The sequence below is a fragment of the Rattus norvegicus genome, chromosome 8 (assembly GCF_021556685.1).
Source record: "Rattus norvegicus strain SHRSP/BbbUtx chromosome 8, alternate assembly SHRSP_T2T, whole genome shotgun sequence".
NCBI classification, from domain to species: Eukaryota; Metazoa; Chordata; class Mammalia; order Rodentia; family Muridae; genus Rattus; species Rattus norvegicus.
In genome coordinates, this window is record NC_141541.1 from 36,042,864 (window position 1) to 36,061,800 (window position 18,937).

At 43.4% G+C, this 18,937-nt stretch overlaps 1 protein-coding gene across 1 annotated transcript in view; it reads left to right on the forward strand.

Moving 5' to 3' along the window:
* Prdm10 (PR/SET domain 10) overlaps positions 1-18,937 on the forward strand; it is a 103,488-nt gene that overhangs the window by 27,575 nt on the left and 56,976 nt on the right. The window contains 5 exon segments of the mRNA NM_001427772.1: positions 2,954-3,147; positions 5,491-5,655; positions 7,823-7,882; positions 15,278-15,485; positions 16,958-17,199. Of these exon segments, the coding sequence (NP_001414701.1) occupies positions 3,079-3,147; positions 5,491-5,655; positions 7,823-7,882; positions 15,278-15,485; positions 16,958-17,199 (744 nt within the window). The 5' untranslated portion in view covers positions 2,954-3,078.

Sequence of the window (18,937 nt, forward strand, 5' to 3'; positions counted from 1 at the left end):
GAGTGTGTGTGTGTGTGTGTGTGTGTGTGTGTGTACACCAAAGTACATTCCTGGCCATCATGACAGCTGGTTGAGTTGTTGCTCTCTTCCCACCTTTAAGTGGATTTTAAGGACTGAACTAAGGTTGTCAGGCTTACATGGCAAGTGCTTTTGTAGCATCCTTTTTGATTGATCTTGCTTTTCAAATGATTAAAAAAAATTTATATCTAGGGAAACAGTAATCTTTCATGATGTTCTATTATCAGAGGGTGATTGAGAACCATGGACATGGAGTTTCTCTTTTTTCTTTTGAGGAGGGGTCTCGTGTAGCCTAGGCTGGCCTCCTACTCACTGTGTGGTAAAGGAGGACTTAAACCTCTGATCCTCCTGCCTTTACCCTCTGAGTGCTGTGCGTATAGGCATGGACCATGCCTTGTTTTATGTGGCACTAGGAACTGGATTTAGTGCTGTGTGTGTGTGTGTGTGTGTGTGTGTGTGTGTGTGTGTGTGTGTGTGTGTTGGCCAAGCACTTTGCTGATTGATTGGCTTCTCCAAGCCCTGGCAGTTTTAAATACTGGAGCCAGTCCTGCTGTTTATACTATAGAGTTGGATTTCTTGTAGCCTTTCTACAATAGATGTAGGCAGTGGAGATAGGAGCTTCTCCTGGACTCTTAGAAGGTTCTGGAGTAGTAGGATAGGATGGAAATGAAAACATGACTGAGTTAGAGGAGTTAGAGGAGGCTGAACACTCCAGAAATTTATTTTCTCCATGGTCTCTACCACTCAGTTTTTACCATGTAAGTGTCGTGCAGAGTGAATGGAGAAGTTAGCTCTTAGCTCTCCCGTTAGATGCTGTGTCCTATGGGGCAGAGCTATGGACAACTTTTTCTCTTTAGTGCTTACCGTGTACTAAAAAATGTATTTAGTGTTTACCAGAGGTGAAAAGCTTTGTGACCATTTCTTGAACATTTGCCATTATTCTGTGTGATCACAAATAGTTCCATGTTTTATTGAATTTAAGATGCAGATGCCAAGAGATAAAAATCTTATATCATTAAGAACCAGCATACACCTTTAATCCCAGCACTTGGGAGGCAGAGGCAGGTGGATCTTTGAGTTCAAGACCAGCCTGGTCTATATCCAGGGCTACACAGAGAAATCCTGTCTCCAAAAAAAGAAAAAAAGAAAAGCAAAGAATACAAAACAAACAAAACAAAAAACAACTAACTGCATCCACCTGAGATGCTGTCTCCTTGGAGATCCTTAGCTCCTCCAGGTTGGTGACTCAGTCCTCGAGGCTGCTGCTTATTTGGGATGGCAGTTGTTTTACCTGTGCTTCCGATGGCCTGTTCTAAGTTGACATTCCCTCTACCCATGTCTGAACTTCCATTTCCTCACTAGAGTGCCTCATAGACTTCTGGGAACACTTTACTGGTTTGTGAAGGATATTTCAAAGGATGCCAGTGAACTCCAGATGATTCTGTACAGAGAGCATGGGGAGGGAGGGTATCCTGCTCTCTTCAGAAATACTTCTTCCTGGAAGCTATCCTGAAGCTGGCAAAAATGTCATTTTGGAGACTTATGCTTGATTTTTGACCTTTGATGCTAAATTTAATCTTTAGTCTGTTATCTGTGTCATCCCCCACACACTTCTTAAGAATTTGGGACAGGACAATGGGTGAATGTCAGGATGGGAACTAAAAAATGACTGAGAAGAAGGTGTTTGAAGAGACTGGACAGATGGCAATTACAGAGGGCTGAATCCACAATCTTTTAGTCTTGTGTTGGCAACTGACACCCATTGTGAACCTCCCCAGCCTGCCAAAATCAGCTGTGTCATTAGCACCCTTTGTAGGGTCAGGGAATTAGATTTACCTGCCAGGTAAAGGGGACAGAGACCAAATGTGTATTTCCTACTACCACACTGTGCTGTGTTTGCGACTGGTATTGGGGACTTAGTGGGAACTGCCTTTGTGAGTCTCATCCTCATTGCTAAAGGTTACTGCTGTTCTTTCCTAGAATCAGAGTGATTGCTTCATGTCTTTTCCCTTGTGTACATGCTAAAAAGCAGTTCTCTGCCCAGCTACTCTCAAGCCCTGCTCTATGTAGTTGCAGATGTTTTACATCATGTACGGTTTCTTGATCCAGTAAGATTTAACAAGGACACTTCAGATTGGAATGATTGTCCTGCCCCTTCTGTTGTGTGCTTTCTTCCTAACATCTGTTACACTTCATCTCCTCTAGGAAGTGATCTCAGCACACCTCTGGGCTTAGACATTCTCCTCTATCCCCATTCTGCACACTAGGATATCTTTACTCAAGAAAAATCACCCAAGTCCTTCCTTATGTCAGCAGTTAACTAAACATACTCCTCCTCTTGAAGGAATTTAGAGACTTAAGATAAGCAGGGAGGAGACAGTAACACAATTGGATAACTTTTTGAAAAGTGATTGCTTATTTGTAGCAAACATTATGTTAGCACTCAAGAGGCAAAGGCAGGTGGATCTGCCTGAGTCTGAGACTAGCCTGAGTTCCAGAACAGCCAGGGAGGAATACACAGAGAAACCCCAAAAACAAAACAAAACAAAACAAAAACAACAACAACAGCCAAAAAGCCAAGTTTGGACTACACATCAATCTGATTGATTGTAAGTCTGTTACTTACCTATAACTAATACACAGGAAAATAATTTTTCTCAAAAGAACTAAGATTGCCTTCAATATTTATAATGAGGCTTGCATTCTATATATAGTTCCCATGTATATACATATGTATAAACATACATCTAATAATTATTCAAAATATAGCAGGTATGCAATATATTATATTATTACCACAAATAATACTTTATTCTTACCCTTTGCTAAGGTGTGTTACCTTTTAATAAAACCTCTTTGTGGTTTGTGGTTGAAACTAATTTATTACAACATAGCTATCCACTTAAACCTGGGTCCCTTTCCTGTCTCTTCTCAGGGGCGCTGTAGAGACCTTCCTGCCCTCCATGAGCACACGTGTACAGGACCTACAAGACAGATGAGTGCTCTCTGTCCTGAGCTACTGCTGTAGGTGGTTCAGACTTGGAGCTGTCCAACAAGAAGATGGATCCCAAAGATGAAAGTTCTCATGTGTGGCCAACGTCTGCAGACCATGAACAGAACACTGCACAGGTGAAGGACGACCTCCTCCAGCTCACTGTTGGCAGCAGTGTTTCAGTTGGGTAGATGCCAACAGCTAAAGACACAGCAGTGTCTGTGTCTCTATTCTGAATGTGACTGGGAGGGAGTGGACGTGAGAATTTGCTTGGAGAAGCAAGAATGCATTAGCACTAGCTTCACTGAGGCAGCCTTCAGGTGAGGTAGAATTCATCCACCCTGTAGGCCTCGCCTCTGCACCTTGCTGACTTTCCTCCTTTTTTGTGTTACTGATCCTGAAAACCTCAAGCCTTCACTGGCTGCTTTTACCGTAGCCAGTGTAGAGTTTCAGTTCTCCATGAGTAATGAAACCTAAGGTGTGTTTATAAAGTAAGTGACCTATCTTCTCTTTTAAGACACAGAATTCATAGAGATCTGCCTGGTTCTGCCTTCCACATACTAACAGGAGGCAAGCTAGACCCATAAACTCAGTTTTAAACAATATGATAGACGTGAGGTTTTGATCCAGTTTTTCACTAAAGTGTATAACCATATATTATTGTCAAATCAGAAAGTTGACCTTGGAAGATTTAAATATGCAGATATTACTTAATTTAAGAGATATCAACACTGTAGTGAGAAACCATGATTATATAATATGACTTAAAGGCTACCGTCTAAAATTTAGAGAAAGTGATTTCAGAGGTGTTTTCAGCTCAATGACTGAGAACACTGCTTTTCTCATGGAAACTGTTTTGATAACTACTTTCATTAATTTATGTACTGCCTTTATCCAAGAGTAGGAGAAAAGGTGAGGACTGGGCCAGTTGGTCTCTATGAGTTCAAGGACAGCCTGATCTACTTAGTGAGTTCCAAGCAGTAAGGGCTACATAGTGAGACTGAGAGAGGGGGCCGGGGGGACAAAAGGAAATGTTTTTGTGAGGTTCTGTATTTTGATCAGGGTCCCTGCCTGTGGGGATCTGCAGTCAGGAGCCCCCCTGCATTCCTTTTTTTTTTTTTTTTTTTTTTTTGGAGCTGGGGACCGAACCCAGGGCCTTGTGCTTGCTAGGCAAGCGCTCTACCACTGAGCTAAATCCCCAACCCCCCCCCCCCATTCTTTAATTTCAGTCCTTTCTGCTCCATAGTTCTGCAAACTGTATAGACTGAGTGAGAAAAGACAAGTGGAAAAACTTAGCCTTCTCTCTTTCTTTGAGGAAAATGTCTGCCCCCCATTTTAAAGCTTTGGTATGCATGAGAAAGTTGAGAGCTGAAGATTATAAATGGGAAGTCACAAGGTTACCTCACAGCAATGGAAGCTCTGCAGATCTGCTGGGAGCCTAGTTCCCCCATGCGCGAGCTTTATCTTCAGGCGGAAACTGCAGGCATATAGCAGACAGACTGGTCACTTAGAGGAAGTCTGTTGTACTCCTGGGGTGCTCAGTTACACTTGGCCCCCAGCATTCTTTTTGGGCATTAAGTTAGTTTACGTGTCATCTGTGAATTCTATCATTTCCTACTGGAGAAAACTGCCGTAGAAACATTAGGACCAGTGGCAAGTCAGTAAAGTAAGAATGCCAACCCAGGATGTCAGCACATTAATTATTTCTGCCCCAGATGTGTGCTGTGGTCGTCTACCTGTAGTCTCTCTGTTTCTGCCCTGCTGAGGCCTCCATAGAGGCAGTGTTCCATTGCCAAACACTTGGAGAGGACTTTGTACAACTCAATTCTTTAGTTCTCTTAGGACACAGACGAATGCTTCCCTGTGCACAGCTGATCTACTTGACCAGGAGCACTTTAAAGTGCTTCATTAAGGTTTTCTTCTGCGTCTTTACTTAGCAGGGAGGAGTCACACCACATCATCGACACAGTGACATTTCCTCATTTGCTCCACGCAGCAGTATGTCCTTCACGTAGGAAACAACGTGGAGGAGTGAAAGTGACCTTGTTTTAATGTGTCTGCTGAAAAGCAGTATTCATTATAAACTAGAATTTTTATGATGTGTTGAAAGCAATTGCTTTTAGGTCTGTATCACACAGCAGTGTGTGTTTTGTATTTTAACAATGGTGTCATACAAGAATCTAGAGTTGCTTTTCCAGGATCAATTATTTGTCCCCTTGTGAGTCATCAGAAGTTACCTATTTGCGTTGGGTTTTTAAGACAAAAGAATTCAAGTCAGCTCTCTGACATTAAGCAGTAAATTACCAACAAGGTCTGTGCATCCTACCTTCTGGGCTCTAGCTTAGCATGGATGAAGGCACATTGGCTGCTTTCCTTGTGTTAGGGGTGTTTCAGCTCAGCTGAGGTTGGCCATATGCCTTTGTGAGTTTGATTTTGCTTTATAAAGACAGATGCTCCATACTTGACTGCTTTTTCCCCAGGTGCACTTTGTTCCGGATGCCGGAACTGTGGCTCAGATTGTATACACTGACGACCAAGTCCGTCCACCCCAGCAGGTGGTTTATACGGCAGATGGTGCCTCCTACACGTCAGTGGACGGTCCAGAGCACACACTGGTGTACATCCACCCAGTGGAAGCTGCACAGGTTTTTGACTTGTTTATTAATTAATAATATGTTATTATGTTAGTATTATTATAATATTAATTATATTAATTAATATGTTATTATTAGTATTATTATAATATTAATTATATTAATTAATAATTATGTTTACTATGGGTCAGTTGTCATAGATCTTTGATTTGGTAAACATTCAGATATGATATATGCTTTCAAGGAGTGTATAACTAATTTGGCAATAAAAGAGATGGTACATTTATTTAAATTAAATGCAGAATGAATTAGCACTCCAGTCTCATGTCAGCCTTTCTCTCCAGTGACCACTGAGGTGGGTGCCAATTTGTTACGTTTACTGAGTATCCAGAACCAAGCATTTGGTCTGTATGTTATTACTTATGTGTAAAGCTAAATCCAAGTTGGCTCAATGAAAGCATACAGATCATTTCTGTTAAATGTGTGAGCAGAGCATCACTACCAGCTTATGCTGTTGTTTGCTAGTTGATAGGACTAGAATAGAAGTCATGGCGTATATTCACAAAAACTCTACAATATAGCTTCTAGTTTTTGCCACTGACTTGGAGTTTTTAAAAGACACAAATATCCACAAATATTTTTGGCACTTTACAGTGTATAAAGTGTTTATAATGTGTTACATGTATACATGTGTTTCTTAGAGTACATGTACACAGGTCCCACATACCCATACTGTGCTCACATATACTAATGAAGGCCGAGGCTATAGTCAGTGTGTGACACAGGGGACAGGGATTTTCCACACAGCCCTGGCAGAGTTCATGTCAAGGATCCTACTATAAAAATATGCATTAAAAAAAATGAGGGGCTGGAGCTGTATAGATCATGCTGGCCATGAACTCACAGAGATCTGCCTGCCTCTGCCTCCTGAGTCCTTTGATTAAAAGCATGTACCACCACGCCTGGCTTCATTTGCTGTTTTGTTTTTTTTTTAAGATTTATTTTATTTATTGTATATGAGCACTCTATCTTCATGTACACAGCACACCAGAAGAGGGCGTCAGATCCCATTGTAGATGATTGTGAATCACTATGTAATTTGCTGGGAATTCAACTCTTAAAGAGTAGCCAGTGCTCTTAACCACTGAGCCATCTCTCCAGCCCCTCATTTTTTTTTAGATGCATATTTTTATAGTAGGATCCTGGACATAAAATTGTCTTTATGTAATATTTCATCAAGAGCCTCACATCACTGCTAAGAAAAAATGGGATTCACCTCATGAATACGTTTCCAGTCTGTACAGAGATGGACTTGTCAGTGTTCAGGTGGTACTTTTGGCATGCCTGGGTTTACTGTTAGTCCTCTGACTATAGAAGTACATCAGAGTCTATGTAAAGAGTGGCCTGTTCGCAAGTGCTCGTTTATTAGAAGGTTAAGTAAATGTCTGAATTTCCATAATTTTTAAAATGTCAAAGTGAAGAAATCTCAACTTCTTACACCGATTCCTCTGGAATTCAGTTTTTATTCCCATAGGTTTGTGAAAATATTGAGCAAATCAAAATCTTTCAAAAGATTTGACAGAGTGACTTCTCTGGGTTGGAAATACTGACCTTGTCTTAGCCGTAACATACGGAAATTCTCCTTTTCTACTTGTTATGTGTTTATCATGGTTAAACTTCCTAATTGTCATTATTGTACCCATTGGTTTTATTAAAAAGGAATCCACAGACTGTACACTTTTATTAAAAAAGAACAGACTGCACTGTTCTTTCTACTTTTCTGACGATAAACACGTTTCTATGATAATAGCTTATAATCCCGTATTCCTGACACTCTGGTGTGCTCCTACCTCTCAGTCTGTTCTCACCCACTCCCAGGTCTCCCCGCGTGTGGACTTGAGCCTGAGTGGTGCACTTCCTTCACGGCATGCCTTCATGTTAGCATGACGTGCCTTTTTAATTAACTGTGACATTCAACCTCAAGAGGGGATTTGCCCGAGAGTAGAGCACTGAAGTCTGTTAGCCTTTGGGGTCTTCAGTCTCTGGAGCCCTGTGAAGGGAAGGCTGTAGCCAGGAGTAAGCATGCTGTCTCTCTCCTGCATTGATAAAGGATTACTAGCTGTGAGTCAAGGTAACTCCTAAGAGCTGGTGCTCAGCACAGTCAGGTTTCCTGTGTAGGCGAGCAGTCTAATCTATTGATATGTTTGTTTTTCTCTAGACTCTGTTTACAGATCCAGCCCAGGTAGCTTATGTCCAACAGGATGCCACAGCTCAACAGGTAATGAAAAGCCCTTTGTGGCATTTGGTAGTAAAAAGGTGGCTGTCATGTTCCTGCAGTGTCCTTCTGCCCCTATGCCGCCTTGAGTGTTGGTTTTTTTTTTTTTTTTTTTTTTTTTTTTTGGTTCTTTTTTTTCCGGAGCTGGGGACCGAACCCAGGGCCTTGCGCTTCCTAGGCAAGCGCTCTGCCACTGAGCCAAATCCCCAGCCCCGAGTGTTGGTTTTGTATGTACATTCTCCAACTTCTTTAATGGAGAGAAAGTAAACAGAATGTGACACTAACACTGCAGTCAGTATATTGACATAGTCTGCTAATAAAAAGTCCATGGCTGGGGAAGATTTGAAAGGTAAGCATATACCACTGAGGTCAGGAGGATTGGTTGAGTCCACCTGGTAAAGACCAACCTGAGCAAAATAGTAGTGACTCATTATAACACACACACACACACACACACACACACACACACACACACACAAGTAGAATGTTTGTTCAAATTTCCAATAAAAAAAAGATCATAAGGGGTTGTTGTCGTCGTTGTTGTTGTTGTTGACCTGGTGCCTCTCTAACACGAGCACTTGGGAGGCAGAGACTGGACAGTCACAGGTTCTAAACCAGATTGAGTTGCCTGGTTAGACTTTGTTTCAGGAGAAGGCAAGAGGAAAGAGAGAGACAGACAGACAGGGAGAGACCACCAGAACCACTCCCCCCATTATCCCTGCTGGAAGCTGGCAAGCCTTTCATCCTGTTTCATGCTTAGTGAGTTCCTTGACAGTGACCTGAGAGAGAAACTTCTGTCCCAGACAATAAACACAGCACCTCTTTCATCCCCCGATGAAGCATGACGCTGTCAGTAGCAGCCTGAAGGAGGCTGATGGGAAGGGTTTTGATGGACAACCCAGATGGTAGCAAGTACCTCAGCTTTCCTGGGACTGAAGAGGGATGGCTGCTCACTGTGTGTCCTAGTGCTGTATATTTCTGATGTGTCGTATCGTGTGGTGTTCATCCCACAAAGTCAAACCCAAGTCTGACCAAGTCTGTTGAGTGTTCTGCGGCTGACAGGATGCATGGCAGACAAACTGGATGAGTCAAAGATGTCTAAGACTTACTGGTGAAATCTAGCCTGTGGACCGCAGGAGAGATGAAGTGGCCTAAAGGTTTGGGTTTTTGCTTATTTTGGTTTTGAGACAGGGCCTTGTATAGTCTAAGCTGCTAGGCTTGAACGCACATAGCCAAAGATGATTTCAAACTTCTGATCATCTTGCCTTCACTTCCTATTCACTGGGATCGAAGGCTTGCATCATCACCCTTACTGTATGTGTGCTGGGGATTGAGCCCAGGTCTTCTGTGCATGTGAGGCAAACATTGTATGAGCAGAGCCATGGCCCATCCAGATAACCTGTTTGGATTTTGTTGCTGTATTGTCTGTTTTCGCTTGTACAAGCATTCTACTACTGAGCTATGTCCCCCGACTTTTCCCACAAATAATCGTAATGGTAAAGAAGAGGAGGGGAACTAAGAGACTTGGATGTATCAGTGCAGTAAATGTTGTATATGGCTTTCATTTGGATCCTGATTATATTGAACTAAGTGTAAAAAAAAAAAAAGGAGACAATTGGGAAAAATAGCAACACTAAAGGATTCTTAATTATACTTAAAACCAGTAAGTTCTTAGAAATGTTAATATGTAAACTATAAAGGTCACTGTATAGAAATATATATACATGAGGTTGGGGATTTAGCTCAGTGGTAGAGCGCTTGCCGAGCAAGCTCAAGGCCCTGGGTTTGCTCCCCAGCTCCGAAAAAAAAGAAGAAAAAAAAAAAAGAAATATGTACACACACACAGACACACACACACACACACACACACACACACACACACACACACTGAACTATTTAAAGATGATGGTCTATAAAACATGTAGGTTTTGCTTCATAGTAATGTAGTGAGACGTAAAGAGGAGGGAGATCAGCTAGTGTTTGGAATCTAAATGGCAAGGATATGGAACTTGTTGCATTGTTCTGCTTGATGCATTTGAGATTGTTCTTATGAGTAAGAAAACAGGGGTTTGTTTGTTTGTTTAGGTAGTGGGCTACCATTGTAGCTTAAGCTGGCCCTGGGTATGATATTCTCCTACCTCAGCCTCTCATGGGCTGGGATTAAAGGTGTGAGCCACTATGTCTTGTTTAAGAAAATCATTTTGACAATTCTTTGTCTATTGCTGCTGGATATTGAAGAAGTTTATATTCCTGTCAACTTTATGCAAATGCCATTTCAAGCCTACCACTGGTGTGCTTTCAGTCCTCTCAGATCTTGACAATCTGATGGACAAAAATGCCATTTGGTTGTTTTACTATTTGGCATGTTTTAATTGATGGTTTTGTTTCCATTTACACCTCAAAGGTCCCTTCATCTTCTCCAACCTCCCAAAACAATCTGGTCCTTTTATGTTTTGTATAAAGGGAAAATTATACTTAGATAGCTCTGTGACTCCGGCATTATAAAACAGCGTGACTATAGGTGTTGGCTTGGAGCCTTGCTTGGGCTTGTTCTTCTCGTTCCTCATGCTGCGGTCAAGTTCAGGGCCTTGTACATGTGGAGTATACAGTACCACAGCTACATCCCCAACTCTGTCTGTCTCTGCCCCTGCCTCTGCCTCTCTTTCTGTCTTGGCTGAAAGGCTTGGTGGAAAAATCTGTTTGAAGCTCTTTTTGTGTGTTCACTCCTTTGTCTTTTTTTTTTTTTTTTTTTTTCCGGAGCTGGGGACCGAACCCAGGGCCTTGCGCTTCCTAGGCAAGCGCTCTACCACTGAGCTAAATCCCCAACCCCCACTCCTTTGTCTTTAAGACAGGCGGCACCGGTGTGCAGACACAGACATGGTAGCACCCACTCCTCTTTATTTCCAAAAATTAGCAACTGTGACTTCTCACACATAGAGAAGAAACTATGTTGTCTTGATAACTGGGCTCAGTAGGAGGCACAAACCATTCTGTCTTACTCATTGCTGTCCAGTGTCATTTCCTGTTTCGCTTCTCAGACAAACGTGTCCTGAAATGTATCATGTAGATGCAATTAATCACAGGGTGGCATTAAGTGGGAAGAAGAAAGTGTACGTTTAGCTAATTCTCTTTCCTTTCACTGTGTTTGATTGTACGGCGGCGAACTGTATAGGACTAACAACTTCCTTTTAAATTCTTTTCTTCTGTGTAAATCAGGTACACACCGGTCACTTACACTGCCTGGCCATTATCAGAAGAGAATGTATTTATTAGCTTGTTGCCTAGTATTCAAAGAGGGGCAAAGTAGGGGGTATTTGCATCCCTGAATAGACTAAATTCCACAGGGGCTATTGTGGTAGAAAAGTGGCAGAACTTGAATTTCATGTCTGCAGCCAGGGAGATAACATGCAGTCATTTAACCCAAAGGCCTAGACTTTTGCACAACCTTCTCTGTACCTCTGAGCCTTTCAGAACGGTTTTTTAATGGGGGAAGGGAGGGAAGTAGGAAGATACTCTGCCTCAGCCTCAACATAGACTAGATGCCTCCTGAGGGTGGGGAGAGAAAAGGGAGATTTCTGGCAGTGCAGCCTTATCTCAGATGAACTTAGATGCCTACCTAGGTCAGTAAATGCCAGGGGAATTTGAATTAAACCAAGTTGCAGCACATCCCACTGTGTGTTCAGGTCTGTGCTGTCTACATTAAAGACAGGTCTTACCAGAAGTGCTCTTTGATGCTTTCCCTGCTTTTCCCACAGTGCTCACCGTGCTTCAGGTTCATGTCTGTTTCAGCATCAGTCCTCAAAGCTAACACTGAAGTGTGGGACAGGGAAGGTTGTCATGACGGTTTTCATGCCAGCTTTCTGAGCACTGTCGAGAAGCCAGCAGCAACCTTGCCAAACCAGAGTTCTTGAAACCACATCTACTGAGAAAAAAATGTCTCACTGTGGCTTTAGAGTAACTGAGTTGTGAGTGGATCCTTTTGGTATGTTCTGCACAGAGACAGGCTCTGTGAGGAGCTGATGTGTGTGTATGCTGTGCTTCAGTGGAGATAACGTTTGTTACTAACACTGGCATTGAGCTTAAGTGGCTTAGAGAAGGTGGAGTAGTAAACTGCTCAAGGTGATGAGTGGGCATGAAGTTGCTTCCTCCTTGAAGGATATGAAGGATGTGCTGAGGAGGCTGAGGAAGTTGCACTGCCAGAAACCTCCCTTTTCTCTCCCCACCCTCAGGAGGCATCTAGTCTATGTTGAGGCTGAGGCAGAGTATCTTCCTACTTCCCTCCCTTCCCCCATTAAAAAACCGTTCTGAAAGGCTCAAAGGTACAGTGAAGGTTGTGTGAAAGTCTAGGCCTTTGGGTTAAATAACTGCATGTCCAAACACACCCAGGCCAAGCATGCAGGTGCATGCCTGTTATCCCAGCTACTTGGGAGGTGGTGACAAGAATCAGGAGTTCAAGGCTGTTCTGATGATAGCTCTCTTTGTTGTTTGAGACAAGGTCTCTCTATATATCCCTGGCTGTCCTGGAACTTATTGTGTAAGCAGCCTGTCCTTGAACTGAGAGTTCTGCCAGTCTCTCCCTCCTAAGTATTAGAATTAAAGTCATGTATAACCATACCTGGCTACATGGGGCTCTTCAAAAAGGAGTTGCCAGGTTTGGAGGCTGTGATGGTTTGTATATACTTGACCCAGGGCATGGCACTATTAGAAGGTGTGGCCCTGCTGGAGTAGGTGTGTCACTGTGGGTGTGGGTTTAAGACCCTCATCCTAGCTGCCTGGAAGCCAATCTTTTCCTGTTTGCCTTTAGAAGGAGATGTAGAACTCAGTTCCTCCTGCACCATGCTTGCCTGGATGCTGTCATACTCCCACCTTAATGATAATAGGTTGAGCCTCAGAACCTGTAAGCCAGACCCAATTAAATATTATCCTTATAAGAGTTGCCTTGGTCATGCTGTGTCTTCACAGCAATAAAACCCTAACTAAGACAGTGGCATATGCCCATAATTCCAGATTTTAGGAGACAGTGGCAAGAGGTCTCCAAGTTAAAAGGCAGCCTGAACTACATAGTAAGATTGATTTAAAAAGTCAGGGAGAAAGATGAATGGGAAATGACAGGTATCTGTGAGTCTAAGTTTGCTAAGTAATTTAGTCTTCTAAGTTGGCAATAGAAAGGTGGCTGTCATATGTTGGTGTGATCTGATGCTGCATTCATAGACCTGTGTAATTCACTAGGGAATAAGCAGGCAAGGTGACCAAGGAGCTGGAAGTTTGGCTGTATGAAAAATGATGGTATAAATTAGGAACTTTGAATTCTTGAATATTTGTATCACATGACAGAAACATTAGACTTTTCTACTGAACTCCAGAGGGAAAGGCCTAGGTTCTGACCAGCAGAAGATGTGTATTGGCAGATGTGATAGCCTCTTCTCAAATGTTCTGGCTACCTAGGGAGGAATTGAGGCCCAGAGCTGTTGGACAAGTGGACTGTGCCTGCAGTTGCAGTAGATGTTCAGAGCACAGGAGGGTCAGGGTGTCAGATGTGGCTTGCTGGGGAACATGGTTGCATTTTGAAGGCAGGCAAGGGATTAGCATCCTAGCAGAGGAAAACCAGCATATATGAACAGATCAAGGGAAACAGAGTGGGCACAGTTAAACAGTTAAATGACTAAAAGGACATGGGTTTAATATGGTCAGAAGAGAGGATACTGGCTGAAAGGGACTTAGGGCTGTGTGTAGCATGTAACACTCATTTTGCAGGGCGCCTTTTGTTTTCTGCGTGTGTGAAGAGCGACATTGATCCCGGATGCTGTCACCTAAGTGTTTGCTTGTTTGCATCGCCGCCTTAAGCACAGGGAATAGTCACTTCTTTCATTCTTTCCAAAACACTTAAGCCTTTCAGAGTGTTTCAAAGGAGAGCTGTCAGCTATGAAGTTGTACTAACCACGTGTTATACCCTGTATTTAGCTTGAAAAGTGAAGTGAGGATGTAGCTTAGTGTTAGAACATTTGCCTCATGTGCAGAAAGCTCTGTGTTCCCTTCCCAGCACTAAAGACAAAACAGAACAAAGCAAAACACTAGGAGAAATGAGTAGTCCCAGATACTCAGGAGGCAGGAGGTCACATGAGTCTAGGAGTTTGGAGAGCTTGTCTGGGCAACATAGTAATTCTGTCTTTGAAAATACCAAGCTGGGCTGGGGAGATGGCTCAGTGGGGAAAGGCTTGTTGTACAAGTGTGGGAGCCGGAGTGTGGGTACTCAGAACCCACATAAAAAAACCCCAGCACTGCAGGATCAGAGCCGGATACTAGGGGCCTGTTAGCCAGCCAGTATAGCTGAATTAATGAGCTTGAGGTCAATGATAGATGCTGTATCAGAAATAAAATGCGGCAAGAGAGATGGCTCAGTGGTTAAGAGCATATACTACTCTGCTAGAGGGTCCAAGTTCAAATCCCAGCACTCATATCAAGTGACTTATATCCAGCACCTCTGGCCTCTGTGGGCACCTGAATTCATGGACATATACACAATAATGATTAAAAAAGATGGAGGGTTGGGGATTTAGCTCAGTGGTAGAGTGCTTGCCTAGCGAGCGCAAGGCCCTGGGTTCAGTCCTCAGCTCCGAAAAAAAGAAAAAAAAAGAAAAGATGGAAAGTGATCTAAAAAAGCAACAGTCCAATGTTGATATCTGACCTGCGTATGTGCACAGAGGCACTTACATGTATATACATCACACAAACACAAGTTCCTAGAAGAGCATTATGAGAAAGCCACTATGGTCCCTTCTCTGTGTGGTAAAGTCACTTTTAAAAGTAAGGAGGGACCCTAGTCCCAGATATAAAGACAGAAGATTTCACAAGCAACCCAGGCAGGAGGCAATGGAAATGTGTGTTCACCAAAGTCTCTCAGGAGGTAGGGCAGGTCCATTAAGCCAGTAGGAAATGTCTTGTGCAAGCAAAGAGTGGAACTAGATTTGAATCTCTTTCTGGTGTGTGTCAAAGGTGTCTCAGTCTGCCCACATAGGAGGCAGAAGGTGAGGAGGGAGAATTGAGCTTGAAAGCCAAGGGCATTAGACATTTGAAAGGAAGTTAGAGTCTTGGATAAAGTTGCCTATGAATAAAAGTTATTTTTTCCAGAGCTTTGCAAGAAACTAGGGTAAAAACTATGTTCTGTCAAGAGTGTATTTATTGTGTATACATGTGGGTCCTAGTTTTCTTTTTTCTTTTTTTTTTTTTTGGTTCTTTTTTTCGGAGCTGGGGACCGAACCCAGGGCCTTGCGCTTCCTAGGTAAGCGCTCTACCACTGAGCTAAATCCCCAGCCCCGGGTCCTAGTTTTCTTAAAAGAGGTGCCTACTTGCTTTGTCCCTTAAGCTTCTGTCCAAGCCTAATTACTTGTACATACTCAGGTGCTGCCTTCCATTGAGAGTGTGGATGGTTCAGACCCTCTGGCAACTCTGCAGAACCCAATTGCCAGACTAGATGCAAAAGAGGAAGAGGAAGAAGAGGAGGATGAAGATGAGGATACAGAGGAAGAGGAGGAAGAGGATGCTGAAGACACGGATGTGGATGACTGGCAGCCTGACCCACCCAGGCCTTTTGATCCCCATGATTTGTGTAAGTACAGGCACTGGACTGTGCCAGGAAGATGTGTGCAAGTGTGGTCATGTGCACAGCAATTGTCCACCCATACACTGGCACAGCCCTAGGAGGGAGGTCCTGACTCTTGTTTTGTTTTTTGTTTTTACTGAAAAAGAATCTGAAACCCAGAAGAGGTCCCAGGGTCAACAAGTAAATGGGCAACCAGGCACCCACACTGGGGCTCTTAATTGCTACAGTGAGTCGGTCTAGGTCAGGCCTCTGCGCTGTGCTGCTCTGTCTCTCTCATGGGTGTTTAAGAATACTTACAGGTCTTCAGTCATTGCTGCACAGAGGCACTCCTCAGCCTCTCTCCGCTGGCTTCTTTCTGAAGGTCATAACTGTGAGTGCCTGGGAACAGCTGGCTGCAGGTCTGGGTGGGACGCCACACCCGGAATTGTCCTCTGTCCGGCCTGCTCAGTCTCCATGTTTACCCACCAGTTCATTGTTTCTCTCTGTGGATTTTCATGCCCACGTGGCAGACTGACCTCATTCTCCTGAGTGAGCAAGTTTGTGGCTTTGTACCACCCTCCTGTCTGGTTGTACTCAGCTCCATATCTAAAACCCATGTAACAAAGGACTTTGTTTTGTTTTTCTTTGAGTAAGTTTTCAAGGCAGCTCCTTAATCAGATGCACTGAAATTTATTTATCTTATAAATATTAATACAAAGTTACTCTGCATTACTTGAGAATTGTGGAATTTCAGACACCTAAACCAGGTCACCACATAGCCGGAGAGGAGGGGTGTGATGAGTCTGAACTCTGTTTGGCCTGGTTACTTGTCTCTAATTTGTGACCCTGAGTATCTCTTCTGGGTTCCTCTTGAAAAGGGAGTGAGCACTCCTGGCTTGAGGCAAATGTAGATTTCCAGCATCAGTTGAAAATGTATGCCCTGCCAGGGCTACACTAATGGTGCTGTCTGAGTAACAAAGGCGGGGTCCTGGTGAGACTCATTTTAGCATCCTCAGGTCGTGCAACCTGAAGTGAAGAGCATTCTGTTTGCCTGAGACTACACGTGCATTACAGCTTCTCAAACTCACTGGGAGGAAGCAGAGCAAACCGTATTGTCAGGGCTGATCCCACAACAGCTTTATTAAAATGACTTTGTCTCATCAGATTTTGCAACATCTAACAAGGAAGCTTTTCATTTTTTTCTTATAATTGATTTGTAAATTGTGTCCACTGTTTGGAACCACCGTCTGGCAGGGAATTGTCATGAGTTGCATATTACTTTTAGCAGGCATAGGGGATTAGCATGGTTTTAGGGGAAATGACAGCATTCTCACTGGGCTATGAAAGGTAATACTTCATAGTACATTGTTAGCATCCTTGTAGGAGTTAACTAAATTTGGCCTGAAAAATTAGATTTCAGATTATTTTTAGGTCAGCACCTTTTTCATAGATTCAAGAGGCTTCGAGGCATTTGACTTTTAGCTTTCTTTCTCTTGCAGGGTGTGAGGAGTGTAACAATGCACATTCTTCTGTGTGCCCAAAGCATGGCCCCTTGCATCCAATCCCTAACCGGCCTGTGCTCACCCGGGCAAGAGCCAGTCTGCCTCTGGTCCTCTACATAGATAGGTTCCTTGGGGGAGTGTTCTCCAAAAGACGGATTCCCAAGCGCACCCAGTTTGGCCCAGTGGAGGGGCCACTGGTCAGGGGATCAGAGCTGAAAGACTGCTACATCCATCTCAAGGTAACTCCGGCTTTCTCCCACTGTGCTTGTTCTGTTAAGACTGTCCAACAGGAGCTTATATTTTGTACCCAGTCTCTTTTATCAGGTCATACCAGCTAATTGCTAATTTTGTTTTATGTTGTTATATGGAAATTTGCTCTGCATTCTCAGTAGATTAGAGATGGTAATGGCATCTGCTTACGGCATTGTCTGCGTATCTGTAGACAGAAAGTTTTGGGGAGCTATAGGTAGTACGCGGGGCTTTCATTTTAAAACAGTGCAGATGCTTGGGGGGAGACAAAACACTCGCCATGTAGGCACAAGGAGCAGGTTCAGCTCCTCAGCTCACAGCATGGAGAACTCTGATCCTAAGTGATCCAGTGCTGCCTTCTGGCATCCACATGCACCAGGCGTACATATGGGCACATACATGCAGGCAAAACTCTAACACATACAAAATAAATAATACAACAACAACAAGCCTATCATTCCAGTAATCTGAAAGTGGACAGAGGATCCTTGGAACTGGCTAGCTAGACTGAATCAAAAAGATGCCTGAGGGAATAAAATGAAGAGCTGTTGAGGAAGCTGGACAATGGCACATACCTTTAACCCTGGCACTCAGAAGGTGGATCTCTGAGTTTAAGGCCAGCCTTGTCTACAGAGTGAGTTCCAGGACACCCAGAGCTACACAGAGAAGCCCTGTCTCAAAAAAAAAAAAAAAAAGATACCTAGTTTTATGCTCTGGTTTTCACATGCATACACACACATGTGCACACTGCATATGCCTGTGAGTATCTTAAATAATGGAAATGTATTTCTCAAAGCTCTAATCCAAGACCCCTTTAGAGATCTTGACTTCAGTGTAGTCACATCTGAGGAATCAGGGTTATAGGATTCCCACATGAATTTTTGGGGGAGCGGAGAGAACGTAAAGTTAAACTCTTTTTTTTTTTTTCTTTTTTTCTTTTTTTCGGAGCTGGGGACCGAACCCAGGGCCTTGCGCTCCCTAGGCAAGCGCTCTACCGCTGAGCTAAATCCCCAACCCCAAAGTTAAACTCTTAATAGGGGGCTTGATGTACTTTCTCTTTTGTTTATTTTAATTTTATTTTTTGAGATGGGCCTTTCTACATAGCCTTGACTGTACTGGAACTCTCTATGTAGACCAAGCTGGCCTCAAACTTACAGAGACCCCTGCTTTCTAGTGCTGCGGTGAAAGGCAGGTCCGCCATGCTATGTGCATCTTCTCTTCTAAACAAAGTGATGGAGGGTTGGGGAGGCAACATACTTGGTGGAGGGAATGGATGTTCCTCTGCCCTGTAATGCCAGCATTCAAGAGGGAGGGGGTCAAAAGTTAAAGGTCACCCTTGACTAGATAGTGGGTTTAAGGCCATCCTAGGCTACATGAAAACCTATCTGGAAAAAAGTTTTTATTTTAGAACTGGTGTGGTGACACACACCTATAATCCCAGCAGTTGTGAGGCTGAGGCAGGAGGATTGTGAATTCCAGTGTAGCCTGGGCTACACATCCAGACCCTGTGTCCAAAAGAAAAACTAATTAGAATGTGGAGATGTCTGACTGTGCGCTCTGTGTGTGCTGGAACAATTGCACTTAGACAGTTTCGAGTCTTAGAGTGGGTCTGACCTTTGGCGTTCTTTGTGTTAAAGAATACTTCACAGGGGATGGCAGAGATGGACACACAGCTCAGCAGTTGAGAGAACTTGCTGCTCTTGTAGAGGAACAGACTTCTGTTCCCAG